This window comes from Rhineura floridana, chromosome 1 (genome assembly GCF_030035675.1).
Source record: "Rhineura floridana isolate rRhiFlo1 chromosome 1, rRhiFlo1.hap2, whole genome shotgun sequence".
Classification (NCBI taxonomy): domain Eukaryota; kingdom Metazoa; phylum Chordata; class Lepidosauria; order Squamata; family Rhineuridae; genus Rhineura; species Rhineura floridana.
The window spans coordinates 62,596,451-62,614,997 of NC_084480.1; the positions used below are offsets into that span (position 1 = coordinate 62,596,451).

General features: G+C 40.8%; 1 protein-coding gene across 7 annotated transcripts in view; it reads right to left on the reverse strand.

The window, feature by feature from the left end:
- The window catches only part of SKIC3 (SKI3 subunit of superkiller complex), a 68,874-nt gene that overhangs the window by 8,329 nt on the left and 41,998 nt on the right, over positions 1 to 18,547 (reverse strand). For all 7 annotated transcript variants that reach the window (XM_061622375.1, XM_061622365.1, XM_061622346.1 and 4 more), the window contains 10 exons: positions 17,101 to 17,178; positions 15,508 to 15,632; positions 14,061 to 14,184; positions 10,148 to 10,369; positions 8,834 to 8,906; positions 7,461 to 7,514; positions 7,240 to 7,351; positions 5,367 to 5,495; positions 2,262 to 2,383; positions 1,370 to 1,528 (listed from right to left, as the gene is read on the reverse strand). In XM_061622375.1, the coding sequence (XP_061478359.1) occupies positions 1,370 to 1,528; positions 2,262 to 2,383; positions 5,367 to 5,495; positions 7,240 to 7,351; positions 7,461 to 7,514; positions 8,834 to 8,906; positions 10,148 to 10,369; positions 14,061 to 14,184; positions 15,508 to 15,632; positions 17,101 to 17,178 (1,198 nt within the window). The remainder of the gene's footprint in view (positions 1 to 1,369; positions 1,529 to 2,261; positions 2,384 to 5,366; positions 5,496 to 7,239; positions 7,352 to 7,460; positions 7,515 to 8,833; positions 8,907 to 10,147; positions 10,370 to 14,060; positions 14,185 to 15,507; positions 15,633 to 17,100; positions 17,179 to 18,547) is intronic.

The window sequence follows — 18,547 nt, forward strand, 5'->3', positions numbered from 1 at the left end:
TGCAAGATTAATTTACAGTATCTGATCTTCTACTGACAGCGAGGTCAACTTCTATTGATTTTAATGGTGTGATGTTGAAGGCACCAAGACAACTAAATGGCTCAATTGTCAAATTTGCTTCACTTGCAAAAATATGTTTTTCCATCAGATGCATCTTTGTCTCTCTCATGACTGGACTCAAACAACCACTGACTGCAGATGTACCTTCCTCTCCCTTGCAATCCCCTTTGGAATCCGACTTGAACAAGCCCCAATGGTGGCGTCTACCACTACATAATGGCTGTAACAATGGAGTGGCATCCCATTTGGGGGAGAAAGTCACATGAGACACCTGTCTGCTAAAACAGGCTCTCTGACTGAAGATCACCATGTTTGGCTTTTTCCCATACTATTTTCCCAAATACACGTTCATCACATTGCACTGGACACTTCTTCCCAATGAGTGTCACAGAGTGAACAAAAGGTGGGAAAGAGAGAAAATTAGTAAAATAAGAAATAGGTGTGTGTGTACACAAACAACTCTACCTGTTTAGAAATCTCCAAGCCATTAAAGAGCCAATACTAATGCCCTCCCTCTCCAAATTTTGTTTCTGCTCATAAATAGTTCAGCACCAGGCTCACCCACCAATGTTCCTCCTCACTTCTCTTCCAACCTTCCAAGGACAGGCAAAAGCCAAAACGGTTTAAGTTCATGAATGTCTGCAATGAAAGCTTGTCCAAAAATGCTCAGAATTTGCATTACTGGTATGAACTCTAGGAATGGATTTTTTCAGAAAAATGTCCTAGACAATGGAACAGGAGGAATACAACACTATGCTTCATGTGTTCCCATGAGCAAAGCAGGCTCAGAAGCCGTGACCGCAGAGCCAGCAACAGCTTGGAAAGAGCCCCCAGTGTTGTCAACCTTTTTGACTCCCCCTTTACCCTCCACCTTAGGATATAGCAAGACTGGGAAAATGTGGGAAACCATGGAAAAGTGTAGGGAACAGTAAGTGAAGGACTGGTGATGGTGGAGATGGGCTGGGACTTTCCAAGTTTTGCATAATTAAAAAAATAGCTCATGCCTGTTTTTGACAAATCTCCAGAAAAAGAAAAAGGCAAACAAACTTTGAGAGACCCAGCCCATTCTGAATCTAGGTGGATGGGGTTCACTTCTCAAAGATGATAGTACACCATACTTGTTATCTTCTATACATCTAATGACTAATTTCAATGGTTAATGACTGATTTCCAGGTTAGATTTAGGAGCAGCTCCCGTGTGGTGCTTCACTCAGTGTTCACATTACCAGCTGCTATTGTACCACACCATGCTCATATAATAAAGAGATCCAAAACCGTGACAAATAAATATATATATATTCAGACTTACATGCCAAGCTGTAACTGAAGTAGAATTGGACATAACTGCCTTTCGGAGCTCTTCCAAGATGGCATCAGGAAGCTCTTTTTGAGAATACAGAAGTGGTTTACACTGAACTTGCCTTAAAAGCAAGTACAAAGTCGGCTGTTCTGGAAAAGATTTTAATCCCTAGAGGCAAACAACATGTAGAGTTGAACACAGAAAATAATTTGAAGCAGCTTAAAGGAAACGTAGGGCCTCCATGTGAATAATATAACTCGGAGGGACTGAGTGGATCCATGGTGATGTCATCTATTGATCAGCAAGCAAATGGGGTGGGATAATGCTGCTTCTCTAAGAAAGGCACAGGTAGGAAGGCCAATAAGATGCAGTTATTTAATAAGTCAGTTAATACTTCTTCCACTGAAACCAAAGTCATGAAATTTAATAATTCCAAATGCACCTTGGCAAAGGAACTGTGTTGCCCTACAAAACTGGTCACAGTCTTCTGGAAAGATGTGCCTCCAAACTATTTGTTAGTAAAGTATTTTACTAAAAGGCAATGCAATTTGCATGTGGTGAACAGCTGAATAAATTCCCCCAAAGGAGACAACCAAAAAGTGTCAGAAATTGCTCACTAAATAATCATTGCACCTTAATGACCTTGTCTCTTGCATCTTTTCTCAGCTACTACACAAGATTAATTGGCTTGGGAAGAGGGTCAGCTCATCATTTTTTCTTTTACTGTGGTAGAGATGGGAAATTGGCAAAGACTTGCCATTTGAAGAGGTTATATATACAAGCAATTCTAAACATATGCAATGCACCCAATACCTGCTGCGTACCAGGAAACTGCAGCTTATGATGATGCTCTACCTATCAACTTACCTAATGAGATAACTGTGTGAGCACTGATACATACCTTTGCACAGAGAGCTTCAGCTTCTGAAGTTCTTCCTGTCTCATTTAAGCCAGTAATAGCTTGGAAAAGAGACCATTCTTCAAGAGCTTGGGCATAAGAAGGTAGAAGATCCTTGTCTTTAACTAAAAAAAATTAAAGCTCATTACTTCATTGCTGTGTGACAATGGCCTAATCTGCACATATTGCCAAATCATGACTTAGCATGAATAAGCATGCATGCGTGCAAGCTCCGGGAGAGGAGACTGTGGCGACTTTGCTCCTCCATAGTTGTTCTGCTACTGTGCTGAGCTAAGCCGGGGTTTGGCTTAGCATGTGTCCTGAACCTGGGCTACAGTTTAGCTATCTCCAGACTAACCATGGTTTAGCTCAATGCAGTGCAGTGCAGCAGCAGAACAACCTGATGAAGTGGACAAGGTGCTTTCAACCTTAAAGCCAACCACTTGCTTACTCGATCCTTGCCCATCGTGGCTCATTATGAGCTGCAAAGATAGACTGGGTGAGGGGATCAAGATGGTGGTAAATACATCTCTCGAAGAGGGAGTAATGCCATCAGCGCTCAAGGAGGCAGTAATAAAACCAATCTTAAAGAAGCCCTCCTTGGATCCCCAAGATCTGAACAACTTTCACCCAGTCTCAAATTTGCCATTCTTAGGCAAGGCGGTTGAGCGGGTGGTGGCAAAGCAGTTGCAAGCGCACTTGGAGGAAGCGGATTATCTGGATCCATTTCAATCGGGCTTCAGGCCTGGACATGGGACTGAAACAGCCTTGGTCGCCTTGGGGTAGATGATATGAGGAGGGCATGGGATAGGGGCGAATACACCTTCCTTGTCCTCCTTCATCTCTCAGTGGCTTTCGATACCGTTGACCACGTTATCCTCCTGGACCGCCTGAAGAGGTTAGGCATGGGGGGCACTGTATTGCAGTGGTTCCATTCCTTCCTCTCTGGTAGGTACCAAAGAGTGGCATTGGAGGATGAGGTCTCGGATCCTTGGCCTCTCACTTGTGGGGTGCCACAGGGTTCCATCCTCTCCCCAATGCTGTTCAACATCTATATAAAGCCGCTGGGGGCAATCATCAGGAGATTTGGGCTGCAATGTCATCAGTATGTGGATGACACGCAGCTCTATCTCTCATTTAAATCTTCACCGAGGTTGGCTGTAGAAACCCTGTCCAAGTGCCTGAAGTCGGTGAGTGGCTGGATGGGAAGGAATAAGCTGAAGCTGAACCCTGACAAAACCGAGGTACTGTTTGTGGGAGACAAGGGAAGGCTGGGGGATGTGGACCTGGTGCTCAATGGGGTACGATTGCCCCTGAAAGACCAGGTCCGCAGCCTGGGGGTCATTCTTGACTCCCAGCTGTCTATGGAGGCTCAAGTCTCGGCTGTGAGCCGGGCGGCGCTGTATCAACTCCATCTGATACGGAGGCTGCGCCCCTACCTTCCCAACCATCTGCTCCCACCGGTGGTACATGCCCTGGTCACCTCTCGCCTAGACTACTGTAATGCGCTCTACGTGGGGTTACCCTTGAAAACGGTCCGGAAGCTGCAACTGGTACAGAATGCGGCAGCTCGTCTGATTAAAGGCAGCCGCCGGCAAGATCACATCACTCCAGCGCTGAAGGAGTTGCACTGGCTACCGGTTGTTTACCGGGCCCAATTCAAGGTGTTGGTTTTGACCTTTAAAACCCTACACGGTTTTAGCCCAGTCTATCTGAAGGAGCGCCTCCAGCATCGTCAGGGATGCCGCTCAACAAGATCAGCCTCAGAAGACCTTCTCTCGATCCCACCGGTTAAAACAGCTAGACTGGTGAGGACTAGAGAGAGGGCTTTTTCAATAGTAGCCCCCATCCTGTGGAACTCTCTCCCAAATGATCTCCGCCATGCCCCTTCTATGATGAGCTTCCGCCGGGCCTTGAAGACCTGGCTGTTCAGGCAGGCTTTTGGGGTGGGTTAGGTTTTTACTGTTATGGTTTAAATTTTAACGTTTTAATGTATTGTTTTTTATCTTGTACGTCACCCAGAGTGGCTGGACAACCAGCCAGATGGGCGACTAATAAATTTAATAAATAAATAAATAAATAAATAAATAAGTAGCCACAATCTCCAGGAGCCTACACACCTGTATGTTCACACTAAGCTATGGATTGGCTTACCGTGACTTGCTAACCACGCTAATGTTCTTTGCAACCAGAAGAAACACTATTATGCATATACATTTGCATAGAAATAGTAGTGTATACTATCTAGCTGTTGATCACACTAATCTTCAGTATGGCCAAGGGATGAAGGAGCCACTAAGGAGCCATGTCCCTGCAGCAGCTACTTAGGCCTGATCTATATGACAGTGAAGTAGCAGAATAAACTGTATCATATGAGGCTGCAGGTGTTAAGGGGAGGAAAGAGAATGCAATTTTTGAATGCTTCTCCATGTCAAAAACATCCTGAAAGTAAAATAACTGGCCATCAGAGAGAAAGGTTCTAATCTAGTCCATTCTTTGATGTACTAGTTTTCTATTTGCAGGGATCTCATTTACACAGAACATTCAAAAATGTTTTCTCCCACTTTTAGCCTCAAAATGGTACAGCTCATTCTACCACTGCATTCCACCGCCTGTGAAAGATAACAAGCTGCCTTATACAGAGTCAGACTACTATCCATCTGGCTCAGTATTATCTAGCTCCATATTGTCTATTGCTACTGACTGACAGTGACTCTCCAAGATTTCAGGTGGGGGTCTCTCCCAGCCCTGACTGGAGATGTCAAGGATCAGAGGTAGACCAGCCTCTCTCCCTGGCTCTTAGATCGAGTGGCAACAGTGGCTCTGCCACTTTCTCTTGTGATGACGGCTCAAAACAAGAGCACGTCTAAAGAATCTCTAAACCTCATCCAAATTTTATGGATTATCCTTGAGGATACAGTAACTTTATCTACACTGCACAGACCATTCTGCACCCACAGAAAGTGTTTTTTATTATTTTATAAACATACAAAAAACAAACAGTAAAAATTTTGAGTAATGCTCTCATTAACTAATCATTTCAAATGAGAAAAAAATTATAAAGGTTTCATTTCAAAACGACTTCTTTGTAACAACACAAAGCCTTACTTTTTGCTGAGATTGTCGGTACAATCATTTTTTCCAAATTTGTCCTCTTGGGCTCTGTATTATGCAGACAAACAATTGAATTTTCAGCATGACAGGCAGCCAGGAGCACAGCCCAAGCAGCAGGATCATCTGAAACAAACATGAGCTAGCTGCATTATCAAAGTACACCAAGTGAGCAGTTACACAAGTGCATGTACCCAGCGATGCAAAACTGAAGAAGTAAAAGGAATAAACCCCTGGATGCTTGCACACACAAGACACTTAAAAACCCACATTGCGAGATGTCATTAAAAGCAATGCAACACTGTAAAAACAGTTCTCTGAGTAGAAAACACTGTAATGATTCAGAATACAAGAACTAGTTACATGCAAAGCTTAAATGCTTAGTGAATGTTGTTTTGTTTTAATATATTTTAAAGTTTGTTTTTAAGATGTTTTAGAGTGTTTTTAGTGTTTGGGGGCTCCTACTGGGAGGAAGAACAGGATATAAATTGAATAATAAATAAAATAAAATAGGTGGGTTTTCCCCCCACTTAGGTAGATTCACAAATGCACAGAAGACATTTCAGTGTCTCAGAAGCAGACAGTTGCTTAGGAAGAGTTGCTCATAAGCATTTTTCCTTAGTATCCCTGTGCCAGAATATCAGAAGCAATATCAGGAGCTCCTACTAGGAGGAAGGGCGGAATATAAATCTAATAAATAAATAACTATAAAAATGCATCTCGACATAGTTTATATTTCAGTTTTCATTCCATGAAAGAGGAAGGAGAACATCTGAAAGGCTGAGAACATCTTAGAACCCTGTAAATGAATACCTACAAAACAGCTCCCTTCCTCTTTTATCCTTCGAGGTCAGAAACAAGGCCTCATATTTCCTTCATCCTCACATTAAATTTGTTCAAGCCGTTAAAGCGTGGAGTTCAGTCTCTGCCTCTCCCACCCAAACCAATCCCACTTTCAAAGTTATTCCCCATTAACACCACATTCTCAAAAGAGGGATGTCTAGCTATTCCCACGACTCCTCTGCCTCTCAGTAAAGAGATCCACAAAGGATGGGTTATATCTTCCAATAATCCACAGCAGCAACACACACGCCCATGTAAATCCTCTTTCTCAAGAGTCAAACAGGTGGTGATCTCCATATTCTTGAACCTTCTTTCTGAAGAAGTGTCCTTTCTAGACTTTGCATGAAACCTGCCCATTCTCTGCCTTGGGAATAGCTGCGACAGGCCTCCGAGTCAGTGCCCTTGCCAAGAACAGCCTCAGGTTTAAAGAAGTGGCAAATAATGCAACTCTGGGGAGAACTGAACTAAAGCCACACACAAAATATTACATTTAATAAAGTATATTCTAACCCAACCTTACTCAACCTGGTGCCCTCCAACTTCCATCAGCCCCAGACATACCATGACCAATAGTCAGGAATGATGGGAGTTGTAGTCCAAACATCTGGAGAGCACAAGGTTAAGGAAGGCTGTTCTAACTAACAGCTTTCTGTAATAATTTAACTGTGTAATAAAACATCTTCAGATACGGAATGTGTTGGTCTGGAAGTGCAATGTCCCATTTATAATTCTAATTTTGTAAGCAGATAAAAGTAAGGTGTTCAGGTTGACTGTTAATTTTGCAAACAGTTCAAAGTGAGGACTTCATTATGAAAACTTCTATTGACTTTGCTTATCATGAGTGGCGGGCTAACTGTAACTTCATTTTCTATGCATCATAATAAATGTTCACAGCCAAGTAATGTCAGACTGCCCCCAAAGAACTTACTTTGCTACTCAGCTAAGACATTTTACAGACAACGTCCCTAATCTGGTTTAAAATTCTGGGTTTAGAAAAATTAATTGTGGATTTAGAAGGAAAGGTTACCTGGAGAAAGATGGGCTGCCTTTTGAATATTCTTCAGTGCATTGTTCTTTTCATTTTCAGCTGTGTGACATCCTAATGCCAACTGATTAACTGCAGTATTCAGCAAGGCTTTCTAAGCAAGAAAATATATAGCAAGTGAATTTTTAATTTATTCCTTGACTAACAAAAGTACACGCTAAATTCAACACAGAAAAAACTTTTTGATAAGGGAATATACTAACCTTTCCATGGTTTAAATCATGAATATGAGCAACAGTTCCTGCCACAGCCCCACCCTGCAAGATAAAATATTGGTCTGTTTATGGTATGAGAGTAATAAAAGTCTGAGATATCCATTAGTCAGATAATTCTTCTGCCCTTTGGATCAATGCATGTGAACATGTCAAATAGCTTTGTACATTTAAATATTCTGACTTCCAAAAAAATGATGGGGAAAAATCAAGTTGTCATTTGCTCCCTTTGCCCTCTTCCTTTCTACATCTTTGCTGGTAAGGTACCATTCCATAGAGACAACAAGCAGAAACTCAATGAGAGCAACTATTGGTACAGAAAACATTTGTCACTTAGCTTCCCCTGTGTAGCTGGCTTTTTCTTTCACAAACAGCTGACAGAGGAGGAACTAGATTGGGGGTGGTGACAATGGGGGATTTAACCCTTTGTCCCTGTTGGAATCATCCTCCATGTCTCCTATTTGCAACGGAAGGAAAGCCTTCATCTCATTGCAAATAGCAGGCACATGGCAATTCCAATTTGTACTGCAGCAAGGGGAAAGGGGTTAAAGGCTTCTCCCAGCACCCCCAGCCCAATTTAGGTCCACCTCCATACAAACCATGGAGAGCAAGCTAGACCAAGAGCAAGCTATGTGACAAACATGAAGTCTAGCTTGACCCTGAGACAGGTAATTCCATGAGCTGAGTGAGATTGAATCTATCCAAGAAGATGAGCACAGGGGATGAAAGGAACTTTGCACAGATTGGTAAATACAACCTCATGACACAGTTAGCACACCCCAAGAATTGCCACCTAGGCAATATTCACAGAGGGCCATGATCAGCTACACTGAATACAACAGACCATAGACCTCAAATGGAATGTGAAAGCTTTAACTTACCCCACACAATCCCTATCCTAAATTATCCAACTCACCATTGCCACTGGAGAGGCCCATTTCTATGGCATATATGTTAGTCTCAGCTGCTGAACAGCCCCATCAACAAGACCTAACCCACTTACATCAGAACTATGAGTGCTTTGAAGATCTTGGAGGGGGAGTATGAGAGGTTAGTGATGCATTAGGAGGCAACCTGCCTCTTTCATCAGCAGACACCTTAGTCTGTCCTTGCTAATCCTGAAATAGTGAACCCAGGCACCCACGCATGGATCCAAAAATCACTATCAGTATATAGAGATGTTAGACGATATTTATTTTCTGAAAACAGAATGGGTAATATTAATGCCTATTTGACAAACAGATTATGTTGAAGGCTACTTGTCAAAACAGTTGTGTGCACAGTTGTTGATGTCAAATTCTTATTTACTGAATTATAATACATAAGTAAAAGCCTCTATTATGTTTCACTCTATGAATATTCACCTTTGCATTTTGCGGTGTATACCGAGGTACCAGTCGAGACAGAAGAGACCACAGGGCAGGATTATCTGGGTTGCTAGGGAAGAGACCACAGCAGTTTGAAATTGCTGTCTTGAATAGTAGTAGAATCCATTAACATGGACTGATGTTATAAAACTTGCACTCTTAAGTGACTCTTTCTAAGCCAGCACCTTCAAACTTACCGGACAGAAAAGGAAACCAACATGTATAAAATTCAAGTGGTTTAAGGATGGAGGACATAATCAAGTGCAATAATTCATTTGAGAGCAACATACATAGCAAGTAGGTTATTAAGATTCAAATCTCAAAATTATACCGACAGATCAAGACTCCAAAGACAGGACCAAAGCTTACTCAAGTTCAAAAACCATTTCCCTTATAAGTTGTAATTAGTGATGGATCAGCTCTCCCTTGATTCAATTCAAAATGGATTCTGCTAAAATGAGTATTTTTTTTAAAGGCTAAACAGAAAGTAACCTTTTCCTAGACCAGCTCTGAAATTTGGACACTACTGCAGTCCTGGCGACATGACTGGAGTATAAAGGAGCCCACTTCAAACTTTGTTTGAGTTTGGCTAATAATGAGTTGCGAGTGAACTCCTGAGTCCCCAGTTCTGCAATTGCCATTACTAGTTGTGATGCTATTAGATACAATGCGAAGGTTTTATAAAAACAGGATTATTATTCCTAAATGAATCCTATCAAGAGGAATAGCATGAACGTTAAGATTTCAGTGCCACTATTATTAGTGTAACAGGAATACATGGAAAGCAATACACTGATTAGGACACTGAAGTAGTTGCAACACATTCCAGCTTTATCAGATGATATTTTAATAAGCCCTAAGCCATCAAGCTGCAGTTTGCTTGGCCACAGAAGGCTGCCCTGAGAACCGCGGTGTGACCATGTCACACTGGGCTCAAGCCCAGTTATCCACATTAAGTTGGGAAAATTCATTTAGCTGAATTTTCAGAACTTTGAAAAAAACCCATAAAGGCCAGGATATTAACTGGATTAGAACTTTCCTCATCACCATCAAAGGAGAGAGCAGTAATCTGGACACATCCAGATGAAAAGGCTTCACTTTGAATTAAAAGGGGGGGGGAGAAAAACAGTGCAAGGGTTCAAATCTCCACCCAGCTTGGCTCAAGTATACAGCTCATAAGGCAGCCTTAGCAAGCCTCTTTCACAACCTAGCCTACCTCAATGGGTGGTTTAATGTCAAAACAGCAGTCCTTGAAGGAAAAGTGGGATATAAATGTAACACAATTCATTTTGGAAAGAACAGATTACATACCTGTGGACAACTTTAGAAACTTGTCTCTGAACAGCCAGGTTTCTGCCTTGTAATGCAAAGACAGCTGATGTAAGAAGGCACCTCTCATAAACGTTATCCTTTCTTTCTACATGCTTTAATAATTCTTTAAGTGCTGCTGTTGCAAGTGTACCATCCTGCTTTATCAGCCCTAAAGTGCATAAAGCTTGCAGACTTTCCATATTAGGTTCCTGTAATATAGAACTGTAAGCACAACACAGATAAATGGTTATTTGGTGCACTATAACCCTTAAGTAAAATATGAAACATCTGTTATTTACTTGGCATCTAATATCTAAATGCCATCTGAAAAATTACTTGTCTTTCTGAAGCATTACAAACAACAAAATGGGAAGGAGCCAAACTTCATTGGCAGTGTACATTTTGCATGTAGAAGAGCCCCGTTAAACCCTTGCATCCCCAGTTGTAAGAATCCTGACTCTGCTACCTGTGTAAGAGAAGTCCTTACTCAGGTAGCAGAGTCAGGATTCTTGTAACAGAAACAGAAAAGACGTAAGTCTTTTAAAAGCTACTGCCAGCTGGAGTATATAGTTCTGGGATAGATGGACCAATGGTTTGACTTCATCCAAGTCAACTTTATATGTTCATTCTCAGATTAAGGCAGTTGAGTTTTCTACTTCTAACAAGAAACTGCATCCTTTCAGCACCTTGGTCCAAAATCGTGGAGAAATAAAAGATTTACAATGCTGGACATGGCAGTTAAAATTTCCAATGAGGTTGCTTTCCTTGCAAGTTGCATAACTGAATTTACAAATCTAAGCCTATTGAGAGGTGAATCATATTCTGCCCCTAAGATCTTTTCATACAGAGCCAAATAACCTCTTTGAGATCATATGGAAAAGTGTAATATGGAAACCAGAACTTGAGAGATGTTACCAATGGGATAACTCCAACTGTAGCAGCATCAAGAATCCCTGACCTCTAAAGATCTGAGTTTTTGCTTTTAAATTAAATGATGAATGGATGATAAAAAAAAATGGTAGTATATCTCTTTGTTAAAGAGTGATCTGACAGTTGATTAAAAAACAAAAAAGGGTATGCTCTTGCACCTGCAATGGTACTGATGACAATCACTTTTAGAGTAAAAGATAGCAGCAGCACAGTATAATAGAATATTTGCAAAGGTAGATGCACACCCCACAACAGCTTTTGCTTTTTTGTTTAAGAGATAACACACATTAACTCACCCACTAAATGACATGGTGCAGTATGCATACTCTACTTGAAGGATAAGAACTCTAGAACATTCATCCAGTGTCTTTGGAGCTGGAACTGTACCCATTAACAGTTCCACTTCCTGCTCTTCATCCATTTGCTGCTACCGTGAACTTTTTATCTGAAGGCGCACCTTCGGGATTGACACAAGCGAAGCGCCCTGATACTGTATTCTGAACTTGGTTCTATGACATTGTTTAATTATATTGTTTATTGTTACTGTTATACTGTTATAGTTTTTTGATGTTTCTGATATTTTGATGTGTTATATGCTGTATTGTACATCGCTCAGAGTGGCTGGAAAGTCAGCCAGATGAGCGTCTAACAAATCAAATAAATAATAATAATAATAATAAAGTGTATGGCAAAATGTTGGTAGCATATAGAAATGATGAGGAAATTCCTTTTAGTATCTTCAAATTCTCCTGATCCTGCTCTGAGGAGACTCTCTCATTCAGACTGCGGTTTGAAAAAATCATAGCTCACCATAGTTAGTATAATGGCAAACTAGGGTCTACTGCAAACCAGGACTGAAGTCTTTAATCTCAGAATGAGAGCGAAGGAGGGATTCCATGATCCAGAGGATTGGGCCTGCTCATTCTTGTAGCACCAAGCCACACGTATGGCATTATATCTGAATGGCTCCACTATGCAATTAATTTATCTTCCAATTCCTACAGTGAATTTTCAGCTTGTAAAAGTAGTGACACTTATATCTACTATGCCATTTCACTATGATCTGTCAAAATCTGAAAGATTACAGAAAGTTTGTGTGAAGTAAAAAGAGTAAAGTTAGCACTGCAATATTTATTCTGTTAAGAAAAAGATAATATCTGAAGATATGTTTATACATATGCAGATATGTGCAGATACAATTGATTAATACAGATAAGCTCATACAATTGATAAAAACTCAGAAACAAGCAAACCCACCCAACTGGAAAAAGGGCTCAGTGGATCAAGGTGAAAGTCTACAGGCATCCCACACTAACAATACTTTACAATGGGATAAGTTCAGCTATAACTACCATTGTAGCTAATGTTTAATTGCTAGTGAAAAATCAATACAAAAGACAGGTTCTTACAACACCTCCTGTGGGCAACTGGAAGAAAAATCTCAAAACTGTGGCTCAGCAAAACTGGACTGAAATTTTATATGAAGACAAACGCTGAGACAACCTTGACCTTTGGCTGTTTCACCCATATTTCCAGCAAATTCATTTTTTTAATTACATTCATTTTTATTTATTACTGCCAGTTTATTGAAGCAACATAAAACTTAACTTTTAGATTAATAGCCAACATTTTACAGTGCTGTAAAATGCATTGTTGAAGTATGTTTACCCTTTCTTTCTAAAACAAATGACTAATATTGTGTAGGATGCTCTTAGTGATTCAACCTATGGTAAAAATAGGAATGTTGCTGAAATGGCTATTTTTTATATCTGGTTATCAAGTGCTTCAGGCCTAACGAATGCTTGATCAGAATCCTTCAGTATTTCAGGGAATTTGAGATCTACATAATAGTAAGAGGCAAGCATTTCTGATCCATGTTAAAAATGTCACAGATGTTGCATTTTGCTGCAGAACCCAATTCTCTGTTCCTTCCTGTTTCCAGATTACCAGCACCACCATCTTAAGGCTTCTTAGAGGAATGCCCAAAGACAATTTACTGAAAAAATATTTTGTAAACAGGGCAAAGTCAAATTAAAAGATTCCAAACAGGTTAATACAAGTGGGACCTACAACAGAATGCTGCAATGTGTCCCCACACTCTATGGGTGGTCTTGTTCAGGAATCCAATAAATCTGGAAAAGGAGCATTGTAAGTACTGTCCAGGCCTCTGGGCAGGGCCCAGGGGATGGAGTGGGGTGGGGGCAGGGAGAGGAGAGAGAGAAAAGTGCAGTTTTCAATTGACAGTCTAACATTCCAATCTCAGTCACTCTCAGTACAAGAATTACTCAGTCTTCACAACCTCTGGTCCCTTAAGAACATACAAAGAGCCTGCTGGATCAGGCCAAAGGTCTATTGAGTACAACATCCTGTTCTCACAGCGGCCATCCAGATGCTTATGGGAAGCCCGAAAGCAGGAGCCCTTATGAGCCCCCTCCTTTCTGTGGAAATTTAGAAGCTTTTGTCAGGCTATTTTGGGGTTTCAAAAAAAAAAGTCTCTTTTAATTCCCCTCAGTATGAAGAACTTTTGGGCATCACCATTTTGCTTTTAATCAGAAGGTATTTGGCTACTGAGCTCAGTGTGGGATCTACAACATGTATTCTCCCAACTAAAAAGAGTGTTTCTCTTTAGGGCTCCAGCCAGCCATTCCATCCAAGCAGGGCATTCTACTCCCCTTTATCTGCTGTCCTTTTAACCTAATTGCTACTTTATATTTTGTAGCTGGTAAGCATATGCAGTCCTCATAGGACTGGAGGGAGGAAGGGAAGAGTTATCCCTTTGGTTTTAAAAAAAATGTTTTGTATTTCTGCAGGCCTTAGGATTCTCCTGAACATGCTGGTATCTTCCTCTTCCTTCTCAGTGGCCTCGTTTTGCCTATAATCCTGCCAGCACTCATCACTTGCATTTTGCTATTTGAAAGAGGGATGATTACTTGAAAATTACTTCAATTATTGCTTTAGATAAATGCAAGAACCTATTACATACCACTTAAATAAGAGGGTTTTTGCAGCATCCACTTGATTCTCCTTGTATTCCATTATTGCAATGGCTGTTAGAACATATGCTTTGTCTTGCTCATTTTCAGCAATGGAAAGTGCTTTCTCATAAGCTAGAAATAAAATAGGAATAAAAGTGTAAACATTCAAAATAGCGAAAAGCAGCCATGGCCAAAGATTGCCTTGACTTCCCCCTAGACAAACAGCGCCATACCTTAAAAATATCTTCTGTAGTGGACTATTTGTATATGGCTCATTTAGTTAGAATGGACATTACTAAGAGCACCCAAATACAGCTTTTATTTAGTTTCCAGCTTATTATTCTTCTAGGTAGGAGACAGGAGAAGCCTTAAGCCTGTCCTAATCCTCCAGATAGATACCCAAGGGCAAAGTAACATCTGAAGTGGCCCAATGAGGATGCATTCAACCTGAATCTTTGGCTCATAGGAGACATTGCCTGCATGGCAGTGCCCACACTCTCAACTCAACAGTTCAGTATACAGTCACAATGGGCGGGGAGGGGGACAGCATCACTGGAAATTACAAGTTTTGTCCTTTGTGGGATGGCTGCAAACAAATACAAAAAAGCTGGCTGAACAAACTGTGTGGCCAAAACTGCTCTTCAATGGCAGATGTCTACAAATATGTTCTCCCTACTCACCAAAGGCCAAACCAGCCCTCCTCTTGAGCTTAGAGCTAGGAAAGGTGGCAAGTAATGATTATTTCTAAAGTTGTTCTGCACAGAGATATTCCCAGTGCCTTGGAAATGCAGTGTAACTACAGATATGGCCCCTTAACTCTCACTCCCTAGCTCAAAGCTTGCCTGTGTCCTGTTGCTTTTTGCAGATGTTTGGAGTTCATCAGAAGCACAGCGTTTCTGTGAGGATGATCCCCATCCCATCAGCTTCACAAAGCTTAGGATGGCTGGGCTGAGGAAGAAGGCTGGGGATTATTTATTCTCCCCTGGCCTCCAGAGGTGTCTTCCAAGCATAGAGGAACTGCAAGGGTGACCCCTGCTCCCACTTTCCAGCTCCAAGACTGGAAGAGGGCTTGGAATATTCAGTGATGTACTGCACTCAAGAGGTTCTCAAAAGCTCAGTGAAATTTCAGAGGTGAGACTCTGACCCACCCTGACAGGGGTTGGGCAGGATCTTGGCAACCACAAATTCTGGCTGGATACTAAGCTTGTCATTCAACCACTTATATTAGCTGAATGGACCAATCTGGAGCGCAGCTCATTCGTATGAAGCTGACAGGTATCATTTGTATGATGTAGAAAGGAACTTATGAGAAGAGTACGTTAATCCATAGTCACTCTTCTTCGGTAAAGAACATTGTGATCTTAATGCATGTTTATATATCACAGCAGAATCTAGCTGATGCTGCAAATTCATACTAATTCTACTGAAGGGATGTGGTATGTGTGAAACACTCACCCTTCTGACTTTCTTGGAAATGTCCTTTCTTGAAGTAAGCCTGGGCAAGTCCTACAATATCATCAAATTCTGTGAGATGAGTCAACAAGTAAGCCTGGATGGCATCATCATAATGACCTAGAGCACTTTCAAGGAGGAAAAAGAACAAAGCTCAATAAGAATGTACTAGTAATTCATATCATTTTCAAGCCTACTCATAAACTCCTATTTATACAACAGGCTGCAAATCATTTAGTGAAATCAAGCACCATAAAACCATAAAGAGTGAATAGTGCCCACTATCTTTGACATGATGCAGTAGTTCATTTGTGAGTGAGATTTAGTTTTTTGGTTAATTTACCTTCAGAAATTATGTAAAATTTGGCTCAGAACGGAATTTGGCTCTAAGGAGATTTGGGACTATAATTTAAGGTGCTGAATTTATATGGAAAAGCCCTGTGCTTGAGAACTGGCTACTTTAAATATATTAGTGATCTTTGAAAATGTATTATTTATGAGATTAAAAAAACACATTTTGCATACATAAGGAATCATCGTTAAGCAAAAGTCAATCTACATGATGCTCTCCCCTTACTTCCTTCAAATCCTTCTTCAAAAACCACTTTTTCCATGAAGCCTTTGACTGAGTTGCCTGGGTCCCATGCCCTACTAAAAATCAGCCTATAATTAAACCTAACACATTGCAACTGAAACAATCACAGACCACTTCCCCGTTTCCCCTGCCTCTCCTTCCCTCCCCTTTCTCTGTCTTGTTGCTGAATTTTAGACTGTAAACACTTAGGGGCAGGGACCTCCTTCTTGTAGTCTGTAAGGCACCATGCACACTGGTGGCACTACACAGATCAAACAATCATCTGTAATACCAAACATACACCCAAGGGCATACTGATGATTAGTATCCAAAGCTGACATTGAACAATTCAAGTTCTGTAGGCTTGGATCCAAAGAAAAACATAATTTGTTCTGCTTGCATCTTGGCTATTAATGTTTGGAATCAATTATGAAATATAGCAGCTGAAACAATCCTCCAATAGTGTAATTGCCTAATGCAAGTCTAACCATTTTGGATTATTTACAATTTGACAGTCCACTGCACAACCTGAAAAGGGCAGAAAAATGCAGTGATTAAAATACTGGTGGATTCCTCATTATTTATTTATATCCTGACTTTCCTCCAAGGATCCCAAGGCACAGTATGTGGTTATGTCACCCATTTTATCCCTACAAGAACCCTGTAATGTAAGCTAGGATGAGGGATGATGACTGGTCCAACATCATTTAAGGAGTTTCATGGCTCAGTGGGGATTTGAACGCGAGCATTCCCAATCTTACTCCAGCACTCTAACCACTATACTACACTGATCCAGTTTCATATGTGATAACATTACATATTAGTGGCATCATTAGTATGAAAACCTACTGTAAGAAGTAATGCAGTAATACCATTTTCCATTATAACCACAATGTTTGAACGCTGTAAGAGTTATATTCATTATTACAAGATTTTTCAGGAGTTCTTACATGACAATTAAAATAACTTAGTTCTTACATGACAATTAAAATGATAACTTATCTAAAAATAAGCAGACTTACCAAAGTGATCTGCCATAATTTCTCATTGCTATACTGTATTTGTCATTATCTTCAGAATTTTTCAGCAGTAGAACAGCTCTGTAAATTGAAAATAAGACTGCTCATAATGTCAGCTAGTCTAAAATGTGTCAGACGTACAAAATTCTATACTCTTATTTTACTGAGATGACTTTATCCAAATTTTAAGAACTAAGGCTTGATTTTTGTAACTGAGGTTACTAAATGCAAGCCCACAAAGGGAGAGCGAACAAATACAATTTTGTTGCATGTTTTTGACAAAACCACTCTCCTGGAGGTGATTTTAATCTCTGTCCACTTATCTGATTATCTTCCTTGAGCTTTCAAGATGAAGCAGGATACATATTTAAATGTTTGTTCTGCACTTGCAAGGAACTGGTCTTTTAGTGTGGCAGCGCCTATTCTCTGGAACTCACTGCTTATTATACAGCCCTGAGAGTGGCTATATACTAGTCAGCATGGATTTTTTTCCTTTCGCAATATTAAATTGAAAATACCCCCATGCCATTCTGATCCTTCCCATAAACTCATTTCAAAATAAAATCTTACAAAACTTACAGTTCTGAACTCAGTAATGCTTGCTTAACAACCATCTAAATTTTCATGATGATACACAAAACAATCAGAGAGAATCAAGAGTTCAAAGTGTAAAAAGAGGGGGGAAACAGACCCCTTTTGGACTTTTTTCTGTCAGAGTTCTCATAATCTGTTGAAATTAATTAAAAATCAGCCATGTTCACAGAGTACCTGTAATCCTATTACTGACCTTGTCCCATACTCTGACCTTCATTTTCTGCAGTTTAAAAGGTAAAAAAAAATGCCTAGCTGATTTATAATTAATTTAAGAAATTTTGGCTTGATCTCAATGATAATGTTGGACATGCTCAGTAAGAACCAACTGTCAGTGTTCTAAAAGCTGGACTCACAGCTGGTGGGCTTGCCTAATCAGCGGGCCACACTCACACCAGACCTTTATTCCACTTTAAACAGTCATGGCTTCCCCCAAAGAATCCTGGGAAGTTTGTGAAGGGTGCTGAGATGAGACGCCTATTCCCCTGACAGAGCTCCAGCGGCCAGAGGGGTTTAACAGTCAGCCGCTCTGATTGAATGTCTGTGAGGGGAACAGGGCATCTCCTAGCAACTCTCAGCACCCTTCACTAACTACACTTCCCAAGATTCTTTGGGGCAAGCCATAACCATCTAAAGTGGAATAGAGGTATGGTGTGGATGTGGCCAGGGACAGCTTTGGTTTAAATTTGGGTGGGAGGCTACATGTGCCTGATGTAGAATAAAAAGGTGGGGAAACTCTGAAAAAGCATGATACTGTTCACAGTGTGTTCCTTTTGGAAAGGAAAGGGCCTTATCCTGTGCCCAGAGCCTATCCATCTAATCTCCTCCCCTCCCCTCCCCTCCCCTCCCCCTTCCTCCC